This window comes from Myotis myotis, unplaced genomic scaffold, assembly GCF_014108235.1.
Source record: "Myotis myotis isolate mMyoMyo1 unplaced genomic scaffold, mMyoMyo1.p scaffold_m19_p_2, whole genome shotgun sequence".
Taxonomy (NCBI): Eukaryota; Metazoa; Chordata; class Mammalia; order Chiroptera; family Vespertilionidae; genus Myotis; species Myotis myotis.
This window is the reverse complement of record NW_023416324.1, coordinates 135,737,621-135,762,060: the sequence shown is the minus strand read 5'-3', so window position 1 is coordinate 135,762,060 and position 24,440 is coordinate 135,737,621. Positions and strand designations below refer to the sequence as shown.

Genomic DNA, 24,440 nt, shown 5'->3' with positions numbered 1-24,440 from the left:
AATGGAAGGAACACTTTTGAGAGATTTTTTTTAACCAGAAAAAATGAAAGACATAAGATGACGGTTTAAGATCCAAGACACACAAAAAAATAGCTTTTTGTTCCTGTTTTGTGGATCCGTTCCATACCTGTTGGAGGAAGTGACTACTGTGTAAGAAAGAAGGATGACAGGCTCCAGAAAGAAAAGCAGAGGTAATGAGATAGACCACTATAGTCTCTAACACTTTTTTCAGTATTATATATTTTTTAATTAAATTTATTGGGGTGACATTGGTTAGCAAAATTATAGGTTTCAAGTGTACAGTTCTGTGATACGTAGCCTAAATATTACATTGTGCATCTAATACTTATAAGAAAGGGAAAGTATTAGCCTTGAAGAAGAATAGGAACATTTCCTCTTCCAAGTAAAGCGGTAAGAAAGTGGCTAAAGTCAGCAATTCATAAGCAGAAAAGACAAAGACAATGAGAAAGGTCTGACAGTGGTCGTGGCCTCAATAAGGTGAGAGAAGGATGACAAGCTAGAGGAGGGACACAGAGGTGGAGCTGGGACCTAGAGAAGCCTTGGAAGAGTGTTTCTGGGAAAGGCTACCACAGGCTGAAAGCAAGTATACCAAGCAGCAGTTAGGGTCAATGTAAACTCTGAAGTATTCACTCATTTAATAATGGACAGCAAGAAACTATTCTAGGTGCTTAGATGCAGCAGTAAGAAAATACACCAAAGGCCTGCTTTCACCAAGCCTACATTCCAGTGATGTAAGAACTGATTTGTGGGTCCAACTGGAATCTGTTTGTCACCTCTTCAACTAGCCTCTAGCAGGTGTCAGGTGCTATCCCAACATGGTGACTGGCACAGGGAACAAGGACAAGAAGGTCAAGGGATTATGAGTGTCATCAAAGGAAGATTATGTTGCGTGGAAAACAGGGAAGGGCCAGGAACTCTTCCTTTACTGTTTCAAGTACCTGGCCTGGTCATCCCTGAAGCTCTGCCTTCATTGTTCACAGTAAGGATGATCCTTCAGAACATCCTAACCCCAGTTCCTTAGTGCCCTCAACTCAAATGACCTCCACTTCACTGTGCCTCTGCTTGCCCCTTTGGCCAACCCTGGGCTGTCTGTGCCCATAACCACCCCCACCTCTGACCTTCATGTGCAGGCATTCCTATGTCCACAGCCTCTCATCTTCCCAGCTCTCCTACCCACTGTCCAGGTGTACCCATCAGTTCTCCTGCCTCTTCACAGCATCTGTCCTTTCTTACTTTATCCCTTTCAGTTCCTACAAATGTTCTTACCTTTTCTATCCAAACATCTAATTTGAGGCCAATAACCTCAAAGCCTCTTTTATTTGTCCCTTGGTCATCCCCACCCAGAAAAATTCCAGTTTGATCTTTTCCATATGAGTGAATGAGCCCTGCCTAAGAAACCCACAGGAATATGCACAGCTATGCAGATTCAGACTGCCAACAATTCACAATTTACAGCCCCTGCTGGAAACCAGTCTGCAATCTTCCCCCTTCTCCACAGCAGCTATTTTTAACCTTTCCCACATCCCTTAAGCTACCTCCTCCACTATCCCACTCGCTTGCTCAGCAGAGGGTCCTACCTTCTGTTTCATGGAGACACTCCCTCTAGCTCTGACTCCACCTCCCCCTACCTGCACCACAGCTGCAGCACCTGTAAATCCTTCGCTCACTCTCATAATGAAGGGGGGAAGGACTCCTCACCAGGGCACCACTTCATAATCCTTCCTGTCTCCTCAGGAACCTCAGCTCAGCACCTGCCCCTCTGTAAACCCACCTCGCAGCCTTCCCTCTCTTCCCCACCAACCTACTTAAACAGGAGTTAGCAGCCTCGCCATCTTCTTCCCTTTCCTCCCAATCACTCTTCCAGTCCCTCTTCCAGCCCCGGCATTCTGGCTTCCTCCTCAACGTGCCGTGACCATTATCTCTCTCAGAGACAATGTCCCCACTCGATAATTCAATGAAGTTATTTTTCTGTCCTGGTTTTACATGATGTGTTTACAGAATGTGAGACTGATTCTCTTCCTGAAAACTAGCCTTCCTTTGGCTTCTACATCATCACTCTGAGGTTTCCCTTCTTCCTTTTGGAATACTCTATCTCTTTTAAGTTCGCATTCTTCCAGCCATCCCTTATATATCGTGCTTCTGTGATACCTTCATTATCTCCTCATGAAATCTCATTTCCCAGATTCAGTTAATCAGATGATTCCCAGACCTGTATTCTCAGCTCAGACTGTGTAGCTATCAGCCAGACTTCCATATCCACCTGCATGCTTCACTGGAACCTCTAACTCAGTCCATCCCAATGGACCTTGACCATGATATGTCTCCATTCTTCCATTTTCTGTAAACTACAACATTCCCATTTGTTAAATAAGTCAGACAGAACATCAGGACACTGTCCCCTGTCCCCAGAAGACTGCCAGCAGTGACTTAACTTGTTTCCAATCCCACAGTCTAACCTCCAGACAAAGGCCAGAGCAATCTTTTAGAATTCAAATTTGACCATCCTTAAAGGCCTCCAAGAGCCATCAGGATAAAATCCAAACTCCCTAGCACAGCATTCAAGGTCTTGGTGGATCTAGCGCCTGTGTTCTCCGATTTCATCTCCTGTCACTCACTATGCCTGCAATGTCCAATGCCAGCATATGCACTCTCATTCATTCCCCCCCCCCTCCCCTACCCCACCTTCTCTCCTTCCCTCCCTCTCTGACCATAGCATTTTTTTTGCACATGTTATTCCTTCTGCTGACACCACTTATCTCTCAACCCTCATTGACTGGGAAATTCCTACTACAACTCAAGTTTTTCAGGATGGAAAATGCCTATATATGATCTTCCAATGGACACCCCGAAGATCTTTTGTTTTCCCTGCCACCACCACAAGGTGAAGGCAACAATTTCCCATGCTTTCATCATGAATAGGAACATTACCTACAATTATTAACAGTTACTAACATCTGGTATTCATATATAAAAACCAGCTGCTTACTAGAGAATTCTAGTTTGTTTTCTAAGACATCTGGCTACAACACATTACTTGGCAAATTTGTTAATAACTGAAATTCCACCATCAAGAGTTGAAATTACCTCAATTTTGAGGAAAGTTTTTATTATCAGTTTTTATTTATTTACTTTTTTTGAATCTGAACTTTTCTTTTTAAATATATTTTATTGATTTTTTACAGAGAGGAAGGGAGAGGGATAGAGAGTTAGAAACATCGATGAGAGAAAAACATCGATCAGCTGCCTCCTGCACACCCGCCACTGGGGATGTGCCCGCAACCAAGGTACATGCCCTTGACCGGAATTGAACCTGGGACCCTTTAGTCCACAGGCTGATGCTCTATCCCAGCCGTGGGCAAACTACGGCCCGCGGGCCAGATCCGGCCCATTTGAAATGAATAAAACTAAAAAAAAAAGGACCGTACCCTTTTATGTAATGATGTTTACTTTGAATTTATATTAGTTCACACAAACACTCCATCCATGCTTTTGTTCCGGCCCTCCGGTCCAGTTTAAGAACCCATTGTGGCCCTCGAGTCAAAAAGTTTGCCCACCCCTGCGAGCCAAACCAGTTAGGGCTAACAGTTTATTATTACTGATATCTTGAGTTACCTATAGTTTACGTAGTGCTAAATTTTGAATAAAAATCACTCTTTATTTACCTTTATCATAATGGATTTGGTTTGTGGTTGATTGTCTGATGAACTCAATATAGACTACTGACATATTTGCCTCAACAATATTTTTCAGTAAGTGGATTTTACCACTAATGTTAATGAGCTATTTGTTAAGTAATTTTGCTTGAAAGATAACATTTTATTTTTATTACATAATTATTTTTTTTTTCAGTAAAAAATTAGAACAAGTAAGCAGGTTGGCCACCACCTATTTTGCCCTAAGCTGGTTATCATTTAACATAACGAGTAAGTTTCCTGCAACTTTCATGTCATGACACCAGTGTTGTGATCAGTGCTGAGATGTCACAAGTAATTTGTTACAAAATTGATTAAAGAGGTAAAATCTCACTTTTTAAAATGCTGTAGAATGGAATCAAGGTTATATATCTGTGGTGTTACTTTCAATTTTTCATATCCATGTAATTTCTGATAAGATGATATAGTTATATATAGTGTGCTAAATAAGCACCCTTAACCCCAGGTGACCCAGGGCAGTCATGTATCATATGTGTCAGGGGAAAATAATAGGTAAAAACTGCTGATCTAAGTAAGAAAAGTCTGAGCTACATGTAGCAATGGGTATGGAAAGAAGGGCTGCTGATGGGCCTTGGCACAAGAGGAGGGAAAAAAATTGCAGAATCATTCCCAGATGTGAAGATTGGGTAACTCGTGGCACAATTTAGCAGGATAGGGAATTCAGAAAGAAAAGGAAATTAAGATGAAATACACGGAACTCAATTTTTTTAGTACGTCCAATCTCATACCCAGTAACATTCCCAGGAAAGGCCAGTCCACAAATTGGTTCTATCACCCTGAAGCTCAGGAGTGGAGGGACAGATATGAGCTTTGTCATAGGCTAAGGCAGTGGTTCTCAACCTGTGGGTCGCGACCCCTTTGGGTCATTTAAGACCATCGGAAAACACATATATAATTACATATTGTTTTTGTGATTAATCACTATGCTTTAATTATGTTCAATTTGTAACAATGAAAATACATCCTGCGTATCAGATTTACATTATGATTCATAACAGTAGCAAAATTACAGTTATGAAGTAGCAAGAAAATAATTTTATGGTTGGGGGTCACCACAACATGAGGAACTGTATTGAAGGGTCACATTAGGAAGGTTGAGAACCACTGGGCTCAGGTGTAGGTAGCAACCAAATCCCCCAGGGCAGGTATGGAAGGTGAGAAGAGGAAGGAACAAAATCACAGAACAGGGAAAAGCCATTCCTTTCTGTCATGGTATAAAGACGCTGGGCCAGAATAAGAGATGTTTTTAATTCTATGAGAGCTTTTTGGAGTCCCCTTTAATGTTCTCCATGTCTGGCACTCATGGAGGTAAATTTATTCCCAGAAATCTAGAGTATGTGCATGACTCATCTAGTTTCCACTTTGATAAGGGACTCCATCACACCACAAAGTAGGACCACTCTAGGCCTATGATAGGCTGGCGCTGCTGTAAATCAAAACCAGGTACCTTACAATATATCCAACACCCCCAAATTCTGAGATATCAAGGCCCCAGACCGGCACCAGCCATACTGACAGGATGAAGCCCTGGCTGTCCCTCTCGCCATCTGAACTGCACAGTGACACAGTGCAGTCTCCACCTCAGGCATCCTGACAGCACTCCGACTTCACAAAGCAAAAGGGGTGGGGACTTTTGACTGCTAGCTAAAGTTCAATGTGTATACCTTATCGCATGCCTTGTTTTCAAATATTATAGAGAATCAATGTTTCTAATAGCTGATTTCTATGCTATTCATCCAGAAAAATCAGTACCACTCTCAAGCAAAGAGTAATTGCAAAGTTTCAGCTAGACTTTCTATGGCAAAAAGACAGCTGTTCCTGAGTTCCTACTTATCAGGCATAGTGCACTGCTATACACGTTACCTCAATTAATTCAACAACATCCTGATGAAATAAGGACTGAGCACCTTCTACTACAGATCAGCAAACCAAAGTTCAGAGAGGTTGAGTATATTTTTCAATGTTACAAAGCTGCCACCACTTGAAGATCTGGGATTTTAGTCCAGATATGTCAGATTCCAAAGACTGTGTTCTTCCCATCATTGTACATATAATTTTAAAACTGTTCCAAAAAGGTGCTATGGTTGGCAGAGGCAGAGAATAGTGGCTGACTGTGGGGCTCCAGGCAATTCATTCCTATCAGAAACAGGGCAGCTCTGCTTGAATCTGTTTATACACAAAATTCCAAGAATTTATAGTTGAAAAAATTTGTTAAATGTTTTTATTGATTGTTGAGAGAGAGAGAGAGGAAAGGAGAGGGAGGGAGGAAGGGAGGGAGGAGGGAAGAAGGGAGGAAGGGAGGGAAGGGTAGAGGGGAAGGGAGAGGGGAGGGAGAGGGACGGAGGGAGGGAGAGAGAGGGGGAGAGAGAGAGAGAGAGAAACATCGATTGCTGCCTCCTGCATACTCCCTAACTTGGGATCGAGCATGCAGCTCAGGCATGTGCACTGCCTAGGAATAGAACCAGTGACCTCTTGGTGCATGGGACAATGCTCGACGAATTGAGCCACACTGGCCAGAGCTATCATTGAAAAAAAATTTTTAAAGTGTTTGTGTGCTTGAAAAAAGAAACAGAAAATCTCTGTATTAAATTGATATCATATTGCTGCTATTATATCTGTATCACTGAGAAAAATAATAGCAAGCACTTATTAAGGTCATAATTAATTTTTAAAATTAGTTCAGTAACAAATTTTCCCCTAACCAAGAGAACATTTAATACATTTAATTTGACTACCGTTTCACCTCTGGCTGAGAAAGAGTTGAAAAAGACCAATAAGGAAAGAAGAGTTATACAAATCAAAATATGAACAGATGCATATATTTGATATGTTTATCTTACTAAACAGTACTGTATTCTCAATATAGGCATTAATTTAAAGAACAATTAGTGACTATTTTTCCTCAGCGAGATGATCTTGAACTACAATTCTTCTATTTTTATTATGTATTAATTTAATTTAATTATTAAATATATTTTTATTGATTTCAGAGAGGAAGGCAGAGGGGGAGAGAGAGCAACATCTGTGATGAGAGAGAATCATACACTGGCTGCCTCCTGCACACCCACTACCGGGGATCATGCCCACAACCCAGGCATGTACCCTGACCGGGATTTGACCGCAACCTCCCGGTTCATACGTTGATGCTTAACCACTGAACCCTATCAGCCAGGCATATCTTTATATATCAATAAACAGTGGCAACAATAAAAAAAATTGTGTAGTTCTTTGCAGTAAATAACTTACTTATGGGAAGATTAAACGTAAGCGTTATGAACGATAAATAACTATCAATAATGTGCACTAGATTGATACCCCTTGATGATCCATCCATAGAAACATCACAGGCATATATCAGCCACTGTTTTTCATTAGGCACCAGAACCTTCATCAAAGCTGTATGATTAGTTATAAGCAACAATTCTAAAGTGGGATGAGAGTTAAATTTCATATAAAGCAGATGCCAATCTATTGAGAATAAACCTAATCATTATCCATTTATTTAGGCCTGGATTGGAGAATCTATAACCTATGGTCCAGATTTAATTCATTTTATTTAGCTCATGACTCATTTCTGAAAACAGACTTACTGCCACAGCTCTTTTAATTTTTCAATAGGATTTCTTTTTGACAAGTTTAGTTTATGAATGTATCTTATAAATTATGTTCAGAAATGGGACACATGATGGTATAGAACTGCATCTGAATTCTCTTGCCTCCCCCACAGTGCAAGTTTTGTCAAGTGACAATCTGAGATTTACTTTCTTCTACTATAAAGAGATAAAAATTCGGATTAACACTGTAGATAGACCACACATATTGATTTTGTTTCTTATACAAAACACTCTAAAATGATAGTAAAGGGACTGCTTTCTCAAGCTATAAGTACAAAGAAAGGAAGAGAGTAGATATTGGCAGATAAGAAATTTAAGAAAAGGTTTAGAAGACAAAGGCAGATGGAGTCACAGTAACTGACCAATGAAAGCTTCCACCATTGTGTCTGCAATAGGGACTTTGGTCATATGCCAAACAGTCCACCCACAGACAACCTGAAAAAGCTCATATCTAAGGACACTAAGCACCACTGAAGGCAGTGTGAGGGGTGGGGTTAAAAGTAAAGAGTATGGATGAAACCCTCCAAATGAAATACTTGAGCCCAAGGTTCTTCTCCATCTCAAACAGTTTAACAATCCTCTGTATCTTCCACCACTTCTACCTCCCAACCAAATCTATACTAATAATCTACACTAATAAAAGAGAAAGATGCTTGATCCCCAGTAGGGGGCATGCAGGAGGCAGCCAATTAATGATTCTCTCTCATCATTGATGTTTCTATCTCTCTTCTCTTCTCCCTTCCTCTCTGAAATCAATAAAAAAAATTTTTTTTTTTTAAAGAAAAAGGCATTGAATGTGGTTAACAAAAAGCCACCAGATCCTTGGAATGACCTTCATTCATTTAACAACTACTTGAGTATCTATAACACATACGCCCGGACAGTACCAAGTTTCCCATGCCTGAGAGGACTAGGGGAAAGGCAGGAGTCAGAAAGCATTAAGAAGGCAGTAAAGCCGGGCCAGTGTTGCTCAGTGGTTGAACATCGAACTGCGAACCAGGAGGTCATGGTACGATTCTCGCTCAGGGCACATGTCTGGGTTTCAGGCTCAATTCCCAGTAGGAGGCATGCAGGAGGCAGCCAATCAACGATTCTCTCATCATTGATGTTTCTATGCCTCTCTCCCTCTCCTTTCCTCTCTCTGAAATCAATAAAAACATATTTTTTTTAAAAAGAAGGCAGTACAATCTCAGTCACTCATGTAGAAGTATTTTTACTGATAGATCACCTAGGGCAGGGGAAACAAAGAAAAAAATTAACAAGTGGGACTACATCAAACTAAAAAGCTTTTGCACAGCAAAAGAAACCATGAACAAAATGAAAAGGGAACCTACTGATAGGAAAACATTTGCCAATGATACATCTGATAAGGGTTTAATTTTAAAAATATACAAAGAACTTATACATCTCACAACCAGGAAGACAAACAATCCAATTAAAAAATGGGCAAAGAACCTGAATAGACACTTCTCCAAAGAGGACATACAGATGCCAATAGACACATGAAAATATGCTCAAGGTCACTAATCATCACAGAGATGCAAATTAAAACTACAATGAGGTACCACTTCAGACCTGCCATCAACAAATCAACAAATGTTAAGTGCTGGTCAGGATGTGGAGAAACGGGAACCCTAGTATGCTGCTGGTGGTAGGAATGTAGATTGGTACAGACACTGTGGAAAACCGTACAGAGATTCCTCAAAAAATTGAAAATGGATCTGCTGTTTGATTCAGCAACCCCACTTCTGGGAATATATCATGAGAAACCCAAAACACCAATCAGAAAGACTATATACACCCCTATGTGCATAGCAGCTCAATTTACAATAACTAAGATCTGGAAACAGCCCAAGTGCCCATGAGTAGATGAGTGGATAAAAAAGCTGAGGTACATTTACACAATGGAATACTATGTGGCTATAAAAAAAGGGCCTTTTACACTTTGATATAGCATGGATGGACCTGAAGACTATTATGCTAAGCGAAATAAACCAGTCAGAGAAAGACGAGTATCATATGATCTCACGTATATGTAGAATCTAAAGAATAAAATAAACCCTGACCAGTTTGGCTCAGTGGATAGAGCATCAGCCTGCAGACTCAAGGGTTCCAGGTTCGATTCCAGTGAAGGGCATGTACCTTGGTTGCGGGTACCTTGGTTGTGGGCACATCCCCAGTAGGGGGTGTGCAGGAGGCACTTCATTGATGTTTCTAACTCTCTATCCCTCTCCCTTCCTCTCTGTAAAAAATCAATAAAGTATATTTTTAAAAAAGAATAAAATAAACTAATCAACAAAATAAGTCCAGAGGTATGGATGTATGGACCAGAACAAGAGATCTCAGTGAGGGAGGGGTTTGGTAGGAGAGGGCACAGGAAGAGACTAACCAAATAACATATGTGCATATATGCATAACCCATGGGCACAGACAATAGCATGGGGAAGGCCTGGGGTAGGGCAAGGGTTGGGTGGGCAAAAAAATAGAAAATGGGAGACATCTGTGATACTGGCAAAAACAAAATAAAATAAAAAAAACACCATAAAAGATTAAAAAAAGAGACAGCATTAAGAATTAAACAGTGAGGGAGGGGGGAGAGGGCAGAGAGAAAAAAAGAATTAAACAGTGATTAAGGCTGACTTCCATAAGAAATGTTTGGGTAACAGGTAGGAGTGAAGAAAAAAATAGACTGCAAGAAACCCAGATCCCTAAAGTGAAAAAAACAATAAAACAAACACAATACAATTGTGTTTTATATATTTAGAGAGAAATAGAAGAAGCCAGTGAAGATGGAGGGATGGATGCAGTCAAGACAAGGCCCAAGAGAAGGCAGGAATTATGTGAACAATACTACTGGTGGCGTCTTTAGGGAGTTTAGCCTTAGAAGGGAGAAAGGGATGACTATTCCTCTGATGTAGGTAGAAGGGAGCAGGGCTTTAAAACCTGTCCCTCTTTTAAATAACAGTAGACATGAAAGCAGCAAGAGTCTAAAGCTGCAATAGAAGATTGTAGAACCCACAGAGAAATAAAGGTAGAATGTGGACTACCTGTAAGTTTTGCCAGCTAGATATAACAACCTGATTAATATAAAAAATATTCATATTACAGTGGAATAGCAGATGCAAGTATAACAAATAGCTCTAAGGTTAGCAAAACAGCAAAATGTGTATAGTCATGCACTGAATAACGGCGTTGCAGTCAACAATGGACCGCATATACTACAGTGGTGCCGTAAAATTATAATAGGGCTGAAAATTCCTATTACCTGGCATTGTAGCCCTCATTGTAGGGCAATGTATTACTCATGTTTGTGGTGATGCTGCTGTAAGCGTTGCCAGTTGTATAAAAGTACAGCACATACAATTATGTACAGTACATAATACTTGATGATAATAAATGACTATGCTGCTGGTTTATGTATTTACTATACTTTTTATTGTTATTTTAGAGTGCATTCTTTCTTCTTATTTTAAAAAAAGGTTGCTGTGTGTCATGGCACTGTCCTGGTACGACAGGTTGCAGATTCAATCTCCCGTCAGGGTACATACAAGAAACAACCAACAAATGTATAAATAAGTGGAACAACAAATCAGTGTTTCTATTTTTCTCTCTCCCTTCCTCTCTCTCTAAAATCAATATTAAAAAAAAAAAAGAGTATGTCATGTTACGCTGGCAGCAATCTCATGTGGTGTTTACATACCCTGATTACATCATCTTGGACTGAGTGGATTTCATCTTATGTTTTGTACAGTAGCATGCTGTGCAGGCTTGCGGCCTAGGAGCAATAGGCGATGCCGTTTAGCCTAGGTGTGCAGGAGGCTACCATCCAGGTTTGTGTAAGTGCATCTGTGATGTTCGTACAATGACAAAATCGCCTAACGATGCATTTTTCAGAATGTATCTGCCATTAAGTGGCACACGACTGTATAGCATATAAGTGATATTTTAAGAACTAAAAATGTAATGATGTCCAAAGATGATGCATAGGCCAAATGCTCAGGCTACCCTTGTGAGAGTTCCATGGCGCCTGTTCTATTACAGGCTAGCTGGACTGCCCGGGTATAAGTAACCTTATAGGCCTCAAATCATAAAGAGAAAAAGTCTCATGACTATGAGTCATATTTACTTGGGGGCCTAGATCCCAAATTGAACTGTCCTGGGCACTCAAAACAAGAAGGGATAGAAAAGATTGTAATCATGGAGGCCTCGCCACTATACCCACTCACCATATATATTTACTGAATCCACAAAGATGTGGCTTTCTAGATGCAATCTCTGCAGGTGGAAAGTAACACTACTGGAAATTAACGCCTGAAGGCCAAGTTTGGAGACTGGTTTTTCACCGTGAGATTAGAGCTGAAGTAGTACACTCTAGGTTACAGGCTGAGTAGAGAAACAAGTAGATACCAAGAGGGGAGAAGGGAACAAGAACAGGAAGGTTTGGTGAAGGTCAAGGGTGGGGGCAGAGGCCATGAAGGATTAAGAGATGGAATGACAAGAATTGGCAGCCAAAGAAACTTCGAAGTTTGAGATCTCACAAGTAACATCTCCGGTGAAGCCATTCAAGGGCAAGGCTGCCTGTATAGCATTGGAAGTGAGCATTTTGAATTGGAAGTGAGCATTTTGAAAAAGGAGAGGAAGAAAGCTATAGAGTATGTGCAGTGATAAAGCAGCAGGTTGGCTAACAACTGACTGCAAAAGGGGAGGGGGGAGATGTTATAAAACCTGGGGGCAGGATTTTGTAGCCAAACTCACAAAGTAATGAAGAAAGATAAGGGAAGCAAGGTTATCCTGATTTATTCTTTCATTAAAGTTCTAAAACAAAACCCAGATGTTGATTTTTTTTCTTTCAAATAATATTGATATTGTTTACAATGATGGGGAAGGCAGGACTAAAGAATGAAAACAGCTTTATCTTGACCATATCTATTGCATTTGGACCTTACATAATGTTTAAAAGTGCCCACATTAGTAATGAAGAATTCAGATGACTTTCTGGTCCTTCCACTGACCAAGCTAAGCTACCCTAAAATCCCTGGAAAGCACGCCCTTTCTCCTTGACCGACTGTCACAAATCAGATATAAAGAAAGTAACTGGGATCAAACTCTACGAATGTTGGACGGCTACCAAAATGTGGCCACATACCTGGCCTCACATCACCAAACAAAACCAACATCTAATTTATAGAAAATCCGCATGAGCGAAAAGAAATGTTACAAGGTTTAGTGATTTTCAAGTTTTTTTAACCACACTTGTCCATAACTATCTAGGGAGGTGTACAGCTTATACACTTCAGAAGCAAAGAAAGCCAGTTCATATGTGAGCTGACCAAATATATCATTACATACTAATGCCATGTGAGAATATGTTGTTAACTTCTACCCTCAAAAGCACCTTTGTCAGCAGCATTTGAGAAAACACAACATAAATGAAAGATCTTCCTAGAGAAAGAGGCTGTGATCCAATTTACAGATTAGAAAATTAAGGCACAAAGAAGTTAACCATCTCAGGTGAAGGCTACACAGCCAGTTAGTGGCCAAGCTGGGATAAGAACCCCCCACTCTTTCAACTCCTTCAGTGCCCTTCTCCCCCCACCTTTACCCCACCCCCAGATGCAAATGTCTGGCAGAGCTGGGCTGGATTTCCACATAAAGTGCTCTTTGGGGAATATAAAATGAGATGACAGAATCTAAAAAATAAGAATGAGCAGAAATTAAGAAAAATATTTGCTTGATATAAAACATGTATTTAAAACTATACCTTTACTGCTTCTGATGAAAGCACATTTTCCTTTTTCTGACTTGTGCTCATGGGCTCATTTTCAACACTGAAAAATAAAAACCACAGTTTCTTTTGAAATAAAAATAATTACTAAAATAAGACAGTTTCCGTGTTTAACGCGAACACTGAAAGGTTCTTTATGTGCACTGCTCAAAAGATTCATATACAAATTGTTATACTAAGAATATGTTCATTTGAATCTCTACACTTGAAAAATACACTCAAAAATGCTCATCCAGAAAAGGTGAAGGAATTAAGATGTACAAATTGCCAGTTATAAAAACAGTCATGGGAATGTAAAGTACAGCACAGGGAATATAGTCAATACTATTGTAATAACTATGTGTGGTGTCAGAGGGCTACAAGACTTATTGGGGGATCACTTTGTAAGGTATATAAATGTCTAATCAAAATGTTGTACACCTGAAAATAATGATATTGTATGTCAACTGTAATTGAAATAAAAAAACGCTCATCCAGGCTTCAGAAATTTTTGTGAGTCCATTGTGTGTTATACTTTCTTTTTTTTTTTTAAATATATTTTTTATTGATTTTTTACAGAGAAGAAGGGGGAGAGAGATAGAGAGTTAGAAACATCGATGAGAGAGAAACATCGATCAGCTGCCTCCTGCACATCTCCCACTGGGGATATGCCCGCAACCCAGGCACATGCCCCTGACCGGAATCGAACCTGGGACCCCCGAGTCCGCAGGCCGACGCTCTATCCACCGAGCCAAACCGGCTTCGGCGTGCGTTATACTTTCTTATGTTGATAATCAGCATCACAGGAATGAGCACCAATGTACAACTATCATAATCTTGGAAAGAACTAGCACTCTGCTTTTATTTATATTAAGGTTCTTCATAGCCTGATTTTTTTTTGAATGCCTATGCCAAGTGTTATTTGAAATAAATTTCTACTCAGCAAGTTTTTATAAACATGTAGGGTCACCTAGTGAATCAGGGGACTACTCAAAATAGATGCAGGTTTATCTAGCCCCAGATGTGCCCCAGATGGCTCCCTAAGAATCTGATTTTCCAAAATAGTCCATTTTAATTGTCTTGCTTGGAATACTTTCACAGATGCCCTTTCAAATGGCATAATAAACTAATGTGGCTATTAGGCACATATGCATTTTAGGTCTAAACATTTGTATCTCTAAGTTGATATGTTATCTTGTTTTCATACTTTCATAACCCTAGACAAATTAAGTAGCTCCACTTTCGACAGTATCTGGGAATTGATATGCTGGGAATTATGCTTGGCCTGGAGGGTGTAAAAACAAGTAGGTCAGGGGCTTTGTAAAACTATACACAAACTAATAATACAGTTTGGTACAAGTTATAACTGCTGAATGGACAAAATGCTATGGATCACTGAGGATTCAAGGAACAACTGTATGTTCAGTAAAGTGCCCACAGAGGAGGTACACAGGCAGGGGGTAATACAGAATATGGCATTTTTGGAAAACCATGTTTTGTTTGTTTGTTTTTAATATGAAACTGGAGCACAGGGACTCGTGACAGGCTAGAGATGAGATTGAGACCAGAGGTTAGTGGATGCCAGACTATGAAGAACCTGCCTGACCTGGGACAGAATGTGACCTTTGTCCTACTAGCAGTCAGGCAGGGACAAGCCTAAAGCAGGGGAGTGACAGAACATGGAGAATCACGGGATCCTGGGGCTTGGTGGAGAGGGGATGGAGAGGAGGAGGTGAGGAGGTGGCAACAGCTCAGATCAGATAAAGGCCACACAACCCAGACGGCATGGAAAGAGAGGACGCAATTTATGCTCCTTAGCTTTTCCATCCATAAAATCCAGTTCAATTATGCAGAGTCAGGGAACAAATGGTAGTGATCAAAAAAACAAAGAAAAGTTAGTAAGATCATGAACACTTGGAAAATATAAGGGATTAAACTGTCACTGGGTCTCAGACTCTATGCAGGAATAAATGGGCTATTAGATACAGCTATGCTCTGAACCCTTTTAAAAGTCAGTAAGAAAAGCAAGCATGTAAACAAGATAAAGAAAAGAACTGTGTGTTTAACATAAGGAAATCCTACAGGAAAAAACAGAGACAAAAGTAGAAAATAAAATAATAATGTACAATACAGAATTGTGACCTATATTCATATGCATATCTATAAAGTAAAAATGTCTAAATAGTTATTTTTACAGTAAATGGATTCTTATATCTTTGTTTTCTATTTTACTAGCCTTATCTTTTGCCACGGTTGTTTATAATTCAGTTGTTGTTTTTTTTAAAATTAAATGTCAATTGATACTGGTCTACTTAAGCTGAAATAAAAAAAAGAGCTTGGCAAAATACATGTAAAAAGAGCATATTTTAAAGATTTGGGGCATAATTTTAAAAAGAATACTGACCTTGATGATATAAGTGTATTGTCTAACTACAATCAATTTTACATGACATACCTAAAATCTACCTATACCTACAACAAGCATTTAATTTCAGTCTCCTAGTTCCTGCTTTCAGATTCCTGAAACTGCTTATCTAGAGTATTTTCAGGGCTTTCTAGAAACTGACTGCTTTGGTGAGACTGTAAGTGAAATGGTAAAAATTTCTTTCTTTTTTTTTTAAAATATATTTTATTGATTTTTTACAGAGAGGAAGGGAGAGAGATAGAGAGTTAGAAACATCGATGAGAGAGAAACATCGATCAGCTGCCTCCTGCACATCCCCCACTGGGGATATACCCGCAACCCAGGTACATGCCCTTCACCGGAATCGAACCTGGGACCCCTCAGTCCGCAGGTCGACGCTCTATCCACTGAGCCAAACCGGTTTCGGCAAAAATTTCTTTCCAATACAAATGCTCTGCAGAAAAGGCAGCTTTGGGACCATGGGCTAAGGCAGAGCACAGTATTTTCAAGTAGCTGTAATTACTTCCATGCTGAGAACATACACCGAATAGCAGAAAACCACTGTTGTAGGTCAGCACATAAGTTACTCTGTACTGAGCCAACAGCTGAAGAATTTAAAGTCAAAATCACCCAAAGAAGTTAATACCTGACACTTCATAAAACTTTCTGAAACTTGTATTGTATTTAAGTTTCATGAATCTTATTGCTAAACCAAAATTTCAGAATGTGTTGAGTTTTAAAGCAAAAAACACATTTTAAAATTTTGGATTAGCTATACAAATCACTGGTTCAGCCCTAGCCGGGTTTTTCGGTGGTTAGAGCGTTGGCTGGAGGACTGAAGGGTCTTGGGCTCTACTCCGGTCAAGGACACATACCTCGGTTGCAGGATCGATCCCTGGCCCCAGTTGGGGCATGTGCAGGAGGCAACCAATTGATGTGTCTGCCTCACATAGATATTTCTCTTTGGTGTCTCTTCCCCCCCCTTCCACTCTCTCTAAAAATCAACGGGAAAAATATCCTCGGGTGAGGATGAAAAGAAAAACAAACTAAAAATCACTGGTTCAATTAGAGCTTCCCCACTTCTTTTCTAGATTATGAGAGTCCCTTCTAACTTGCTCTCTGGCATGTTCCGGACTGCCCTGCTTCAATCCATTCTTCCTATTAATCTGATCATGACACTCTGCCATTCAAAAAACCCTTCCGCAAGTCTCTATCAGTTGATGAATAAAACCAAGTCCTTAGCATACTATTAGTTATTCATGATGTGGCTCACAGAACCCCTGCCCATTCTTAGAATATGCCAAGTTCACATGCCAGTAACTCACTTTCCTCTCCTGCAATAACCTGTCCCACCTTAACCCTATACAATTTACAATTTAGTTCTATTTTACTCTTTTTGTACTCCCACTTCCCCTCATACATACATTTCTGCTCTTTAAAAAACAAACACAAAAACCCCCACACATATATTTTATTGATTTCAGAGAGGAAGGGAGAGGGAGAGATAGAAACATCAATGATGAGAGAATAACTGATCATCTCCCTCCTGCATGCCCCCCACTAGGGATTGAGCCCAGAACCCGGGCATGTGTCCTGAGTGGGAATCGAACTGGTTCATAGGTCGAAGCTCAACCACTGAGCCACGCTGGTCAGGCCAATTCTGGTTGGTTGTCCATTTGTTTAAATAGAATTTGAAGCCATTAAATCCAGAAACTATAACATTCATGTCTCCAGCTCAGAGCCCAGCCTTGTGCCTGCTATGATAAAGGCACTCAACTATCCTTTGTCAAAAAAAAATTTTTGTATCAAAGAGGTTCTTCATTTGTGCCTGCTTACCTTAATCAGGGAACAATGTAATAATACACACTATTCTCTTTTTCTTAATGAAGTGTGTGTGCACGTATGGATGTGTGTGTGTATGTATATATATGTATACACACACACACACACACACACACACACCTTGAAAGAATGTACTATAACTCATATTCTCCATCATCTTTCTCTAAAGGAATAAAGATTAAAGTGGAGCCAGGGAAAGAAATTTACTCAACAGGAATAAGGTAATTTTCAGTTGACTTAAAAGCAAAACACCAAAAAATCAGAATAGAGTAGATAAAGATACTTTAAACAATAGATACTTAGATATCTGCTTAGTAAAAAAATAAATAAATAAGAGACTCAAAGGTTTGGAGTGGTACTCTCAAACCCTTAAAAATACGAGGGAAAGAGAAACATGTTCAAATTCCTATAATCTCAAACCCTGTGAAAGATGACAAGGCATTTCTATTGTTCTCACAATTTAACCCCCTTTGGGACATGGTAATATTTCAATAGCAGTATTTTTAGAAAGCACACAATTTGCTCATAGCAGGGGGTGAGGGGCAGGACTCACAACCACACGTAGGCACAAAAAAGACTACCCTGAATTTTTAAATAGCTCCATCTTACTTAGTTAACTGAACTTTGGAAATTAATCTTTTAAAATAACCCAGCTGAATATCAAGGTCAAAGTAACACAGAAGCTCTTCAGTTTTGAAGCAATCTTATTTAGAACAGAGCTGAAAACCAGGAATCAAAAGTACAGCCATTAAGCATTTACCTACTTCATGCCAGACCTAAAATAAACCTCGGGGCCATGGAAAAAGGGGCATATAACATACTAGAGTTCAAATAATTTACAAAGAGGAAAGCCCCTATTCTGTCACTTAAGACATTTTATATTCTTAATTTTCATTAAATTCTAACAAGATTCCCTCACCGATTGCAGAGAAGCAGCTGAAAATGGCACAAATACATATACTTGTACTCACTCCCTCACCAGGTATGTACTGCATACTCGTTAGGTGTCAGGCACTGTTCTTGGTGCTAGGGGTGGAGCAGTGATCATACCAGACAAAACCCGTGTCCTCACTCCTTCAGAACCCTATCTGGATGCCCCACAACCACCTGGGCCACTGTATTTATAAAACAGATTTCTGGGCCCGATTGTCAAGGATACCACTTGGCATGGGGCTCAGGGACCCACATTTTCAACAACCAACTCCCCTTCCCTGGGTTGCTCTAATGCAGGTGTTCCTCTGACCACATTTCTATACTCAGCTAAAACCAACAGCTGAGACATGTATAGGGAAGAGAAGGATCTGGTCAGAAGGCTCTCCATTTAATATCTGCATGTGTTATGTGTGGATACTTAAAGGGTAGATATCAGTTATTTAGAAAACTCATTCCTGTAAAACATTACCCATCTCCCAACACCAAAGTCCGGCAGAGCCCCTGGTCCTAGCAGAGCCACTGCCCTGATGAGCACGCTGAGCATCACAAGTACGGCTGGCGTGGGACCAGCAAGGAAAAATCCCGTCATCAGTGCACGCCGCAGACCGGACCGCAGCACAGGGCTGCTGCCGGGCCTCTCCAGTCAGTGCCTCATGTGGTGAGAACGCAACTCCTGCATGGCCAACAGAGACACGCAGGAACAGTGCCTACCCTGCACTCGGGGAGGACAGAGGCAGCGAGGGAGAGGAAAGCTCTTCCCTCTTTCCCCTCGTGGAACAGCTGCTGGGGACCGCCTTTGACCCTGCCTTTCTCTCACAGCATTACTGTGGCTGAATCAGAAAAATCTGGAAATGTTAAAGGACTGAATACAGCTTCTGTAACCGCCTTCCCGAGGTTTGCCAGCTTCTCCACAGACATGGGAGTCTCCGATTCCTTGCCATTTCCGGAGAGGAAAGGAGGCAGACTCTGGAGCTGCTGACATCACTGGCAGTAATTCTGAGCATCCCTAAACACAAGGTCACCGAATAGAAGGCAGTCCCTGACTTGGGAGTGCCCTGACATCTCAACAGTCCCCCAGGCCACTGTCCCAGGGACTGCCCACCACTCCCAGCCGCCTCTGCTGTGGCTCTCTCTTCCCTCTTCCTCCCCATCCCACTCAGCTGCCCGCAATTACCTTCCCACCCTAGACTTTCACTTCCACTGTGCAGTGCATTCTGCAATAGAGGAACCGGCAGTGTTGTTGGAGACAGGGACAGGGAATTGGGGCAAATCTCTCCATCACATCTTCCTCCCCCACTAACATAAAACTGCTGGTTCTGGGGGCCGGGTCCACTAGGCAGCATCTCTCTCGATGGCCTCTCTTCCTGGCATGTTGCTCCTCACCTCTGAGTCTACTGACACAACTCCTATGATGAAACCCAGAATCTGGCTTTCCCTTGAAATGTGATCGAGTCATACATCAGTCCGTGACTTTACTCTGAAGGACTAAATGAAAAAATAATATGGAACAAGAAGAGGTATTTTACCTATTCACTCCCTTTCCCACTGTCATTAGTAGCAAGATGCTTTGCAGAAACTCAAAATAGACATGTAGGGGAGGAGGACGTCTCTGTTTTAGGGATGGCCCCTTAGAGAATGCGCATCTTTCTGGATCTGATTTTCCCAATACGTAAATTGAAAGGGTCAGACCAGCTCTCAGCCAGACCGAAAATCCCATATGATCCTTCAATAGCAGGGTGAGTGGAAAAAGAAATAGGTATACTAACCTTGAGGCTTCTGTGGTAAAGGAACAGACTATGACCAAGAAACAACTCAAAACCAGTATCAACACCAGCGCATTAAAACAAAGAGGCAGAAACTCTGACTGTCCCTTATTTTAAAGTCACTGAGGCCACCTCTGGGCCTACCCTCTGTTCCCTTAGACCAGTGGCTGGCAAACTCATTAGTTAACAGAGCCAAATATCAACAGTACAACGATGGAAATTTCTTTTGAGAGCCAAGTTTTTTAAACTTAAACTATAGAGGTAGGTACACTGTTATTAATTAGGGTACTCCTAAGCTGGCCTTTGCTAAAAACGTCCTCAATCTGATTGAGGTACGTTCGCTGAGGTCGACCCCTTCCAACTCTCCCATCCACACTCGTCTTGTATACTTGTTTCGTCTATCTCCTTTCGTTTATCCTCTCTATATGTCCACCCCCCCCCCCCACTTCTTCTAACGCCACTTCTTCAAAATAGACTCCCCCAGGCCGAAAACCGACTTCTGCGCATGGGCCACAAAGTTTCAATCGCACTGTATGTGTGCGCCCGCATGTGGTATTTTGTGGAAGAGCCACACTCAAGGGGCCAAAGAGCCGCGGTTGCCGACCACTGCCTTAGACTCTACCCTCTCAGCCTTCAATGAGGTCTTTAAACACTATATGGACTCTATCCACACACCCTCCTGAAGGGTCTGCTCAGGCTTTGAGGACCATCTACACTACTCTGGGGATGTTTTTCTTAGAAACACAGCTTCACATGCTAGCCTAGCATTCTCCTTGCCCAATGACATACTGCTCTACATCATGGATCAAACAGACTTTTCTGCACTGGCCTGATCCCCATCCGGCCTCTACAGCATAAAGAGAGACTTCCACATTGATTTACAAATGACCATCTGGAAAGCTGTCCATTCCTACACGGTGACAGCGAGCAGTAGAGTAGTACTTGTATTTTTTTAATGACCATTAACAGAATATAGAACAGGTGGTTATGGCACTATTTCTGGGCTCCAAATTAAAAGGTAACTAAAAGCAGCAATCAAACAGCATGTATTTTAGCTCAAACATCTGGCACTGGAATTTCAGAACTCTTTGGAGAAAATTCAGGGGAAGGGAGGAAAGGTAATAGGCATGATTATGAAGCTCTGTTGCTTTGCAATCTTAGACTTTCTGACGGCCTTTTCTTTATCATGTTGGCCGCTCTCCTATAATTTAGGTGTCTTCCTTGAAGCTAATTTACTTCCCGTCCTTCATCTCATGCCCTCAAAACAAGACCACAATCACAATTCAATCATGAGTACAGAGCAGGGGTGGGCAAACTTTTTGACTCGAGGGCCACAATGGGTTCTTAAACTGGACCGGAGAGCCAGAACAAAAGCATGGATGGAGTGTTTGAGTGAACTAATATAAATTCAAAGTAAACATCATTACATAAAAGGGTACGGTCTTTTTTTTTTTTAGTTTTATTCATTTCAAACAGGCCGGATCCGGCCCGCGGGCCGTAGTTTGCCCACGGCTGGTACAGAGTGAGAATTGCGGTGTGTGTGATGTGTACCTGTGCTGTCTACCCATCCAGGGCATTAGTATCTGCTCTATTCTCCAAGTCCTCTCCCTCATATCTTTTAGATTCTGAATATTTGAGACCCACCTCCCAAGAATTAATACCCTGAATCTCTTGCTATGATGTGACCTCAATGAGTATTCCGGCTGCCTCCTAAAATGGGCCACTTGTTCATATCCCATTCCACACATTGCCCTGAGGGAGGGACGCTGCAGCGCCTTCCCAGAGCCTGGCCAAGGCTGACCCCACCTCCAACCTCCAGTTCAAATCCTTGCTCCTGTGTAAATTCTTCTAGACCAGTGGTTCTCAACCTTCCTAATGCCGCGACCCTTTAATACAGTTCCTCATGTTGTGGTGACCCCCAACCATAAAATTATTTTCGTTGCTACTTCATAACTGTAATTTTGCTACTGTTATGAATCGTAATGTAAATATCTGATATGCAGGATGTATTTTCATTGTTACAAATTGAACATAATTAAAGCATAGTGATTAATCACAAAAACAATATGTAATTATATATGTGTTTTCCGATGGTCTTAGGCGACCCCTGTGAAAGGGTCGTTCGACCCCCAAAGGGGTCGTGACCCACAGGTTGAGAACCACGGTTCTAGACACTAATAAAGTAACAATCTATGTGAGACAACACACACACACACCCATGCCCAAGTGATACTTTCAAAAAGTAAATACGAGCCCTGGCCGGTTGCAGATTCGATTCCTGGTCAGGGTACATGCCCAGGTTGCAGGTGCATTCCCAGTCAGGGTGCATGCAGGAGGCAGCCAATCAATGTTTCTCTCTCAGACTGATGTTTCTCTCCCTCTTCCTCCCTCCCTCCCTTCCCTCTCTCCCTCCTTCTCTCCCTCCCCCCTCTCTCTCCCTCCCTCCCTCCCCCCTCCCTTCCCTTTCCTCCCTCTCTAAAATCAATAATAATAATAATAAAGTAAATACCATCTCCAGTCCTTACCATAGCCTGGCCCCTGGCTACCGTCCCCAGGTCATCAACATCCACTCTCCCTTCCATTCTGGAAATGGCTGTTCCCTCTGCCTGGAGAGCTCTTCCCTCACATTTGTTCAGGCCCCACTCCCAAACATCATCCAGATGTTACTCAGTAAAGGGAGCTTCCTCGACCATCCTATCTACACCCTTACTCCAGACGCACTATCTCCATCATGCTCTACTCCCTCGCTCTGCTTTAATTACTTCCAAGTACATTATACATTAATTTATACCACTTGCTTATTTTCTGCCCTCTCCATTAGAATACAAATGCTATGTAAACAGAGGCACATTTAGTTATTTCAAGTAGATTCTGAAAAGTGATGATACATCTAAGACTTTTTAAAGGATTAAATTAATATTATTTTTATAATTATTATAAATATATGCACTAGTGTAGAAAATGTTACAGTGTCATTGTTAAGTGAAAAAAATTCAAATTTCAAAATACTGAAGAAACCTTTAATTCTCTGTAAAAATATATATAGGTGTAGCCCTAATCAATTTGGCTCAGTGGATAGAGCGTATCCTGCAAATTGAAGGGTCCTGGGTTCAATTCCAGTCAAGGGCACATGCTCAGGTTGCAGGCTCGACCCCCAGTAGGGGGCATGCAGGAGGCAGCCAATCAATGATTCTCATCATTGATTTCTCTCTCTCTTCCTCTCCCTTCTTCTCTGAAATCAATAAAAAATATATTTTAAAAAAATGTATAGGTGTTGATACACACAAAGGGAATGATCTAAAAGAATAGTACTTATCTCTGAGTGGGTAGGGTTATGAGTTGTGCTTTTTAAAAAAATTATCTTGTAATTTCATACCTGTTTTATAAAAAGCATATATTATTAAAAACAGACAAAAAATACAAAGTATTGTAGGTGATTTTAAAAAACAAATAACAAGTTTGTGGAAAAGTGCAAGGAATAAATTTAAACTAGACAAATAGAAAATACTAACAGTAGAAATATATAATGGTAACTTCTTTGTATCATTGCCAAATAAAATCCGTACCTGCCTGCCTGGAATAGAAAAATCAAAAGTATTACATGAATTCTCAGTTTTGACTGACATAGCACAGTACAGCCCTCCAGTTAGGGCTGCTCCTTGGTGCTTTGACAATCAAAACAATAAAAGACAGAGAGTTTACATATCACCTAACTTATTCTCACTTATCAAAATGCAAAATTTTAAATATTTCATTACTTGTCATAACAAGCATGGCATAAAAAATTATGATCTCCCACTAAGATAGTATCCATGTTTTGTATAAATTTTAATACAAAGAGTGAAGCAGAAAATTTCTAACATACATTTGGTAGAAATTTCATGAAACTAGTATTTGTGAGAGCACTCGAATACCATTTTCGTGTCATTTCCAGCACTGCCATTTGTGCTACTGGTCACAAAGAGCATATAAAAATCACCCTCCTTAATAGCATGCTGCAATAATGAAACCAAAACTATTTTACATAAAGCTAAAGATTGGCTTTTGATTTAGTCCCAAAATTAATAATTATTTTGGCTGGATAAGTAAAGGGAAGTGGGAAGAGGTGCCAAATAGCTAGTTCTCATCCACCACAACCAGAAGTCAATATAAATGTCTAAAGTTTATAGATAAAGAAAGGTTAGTAAAGCATTATTTAGACACATGTACAGAAATACAAGAAACAGATTAAATGAGATTAAAACAGCTCCCTCTAAGAGGAGAGTCTCAGGAATGGGCCCACACCTGCCAAATGCTCCACAGGCCCTGCATTATCACCTTGCCGCGTATTTTAGCAAGAAGAAAGATTTGTGGAATGTCTGCCTTCCCCACAATCTGCATGAGTGC

The 24,440-nt window shown here is 40.8% G+C and overlaps 1 protein-coding gene across 5 annotated transcripts in view; it reads right to left on the bottom strand.

The window, feature by feature from the left end:
* The window catches only part of CRYBG3 (crystallin beta-gamma domain containing 3), a 131,278-nt gene that overhangs the window by 96,949 nt on the left and 9,889 nt on the right, over positions 1–24,440 (bottom strand). For 4 of the 5 annotated variants that reach the window (XM_036352724.1, XM_036352725.1, XM_036352726.1 and 1 more), the window contains exon 2: positions 13,110–13,176. The exons of the other annotated variant lie outside the window; for it this stretch is intronic. In XM_036352724.1, coding sequence (XP_036208617.1) covers positions 13,110–13,176 — 67 coding nt within the window. The remainder of the gene's footprint in view (positions 1–13,109; positions 13,177–24,440) is intronic. 5 annotated transcript variants of the gene reach the window in all.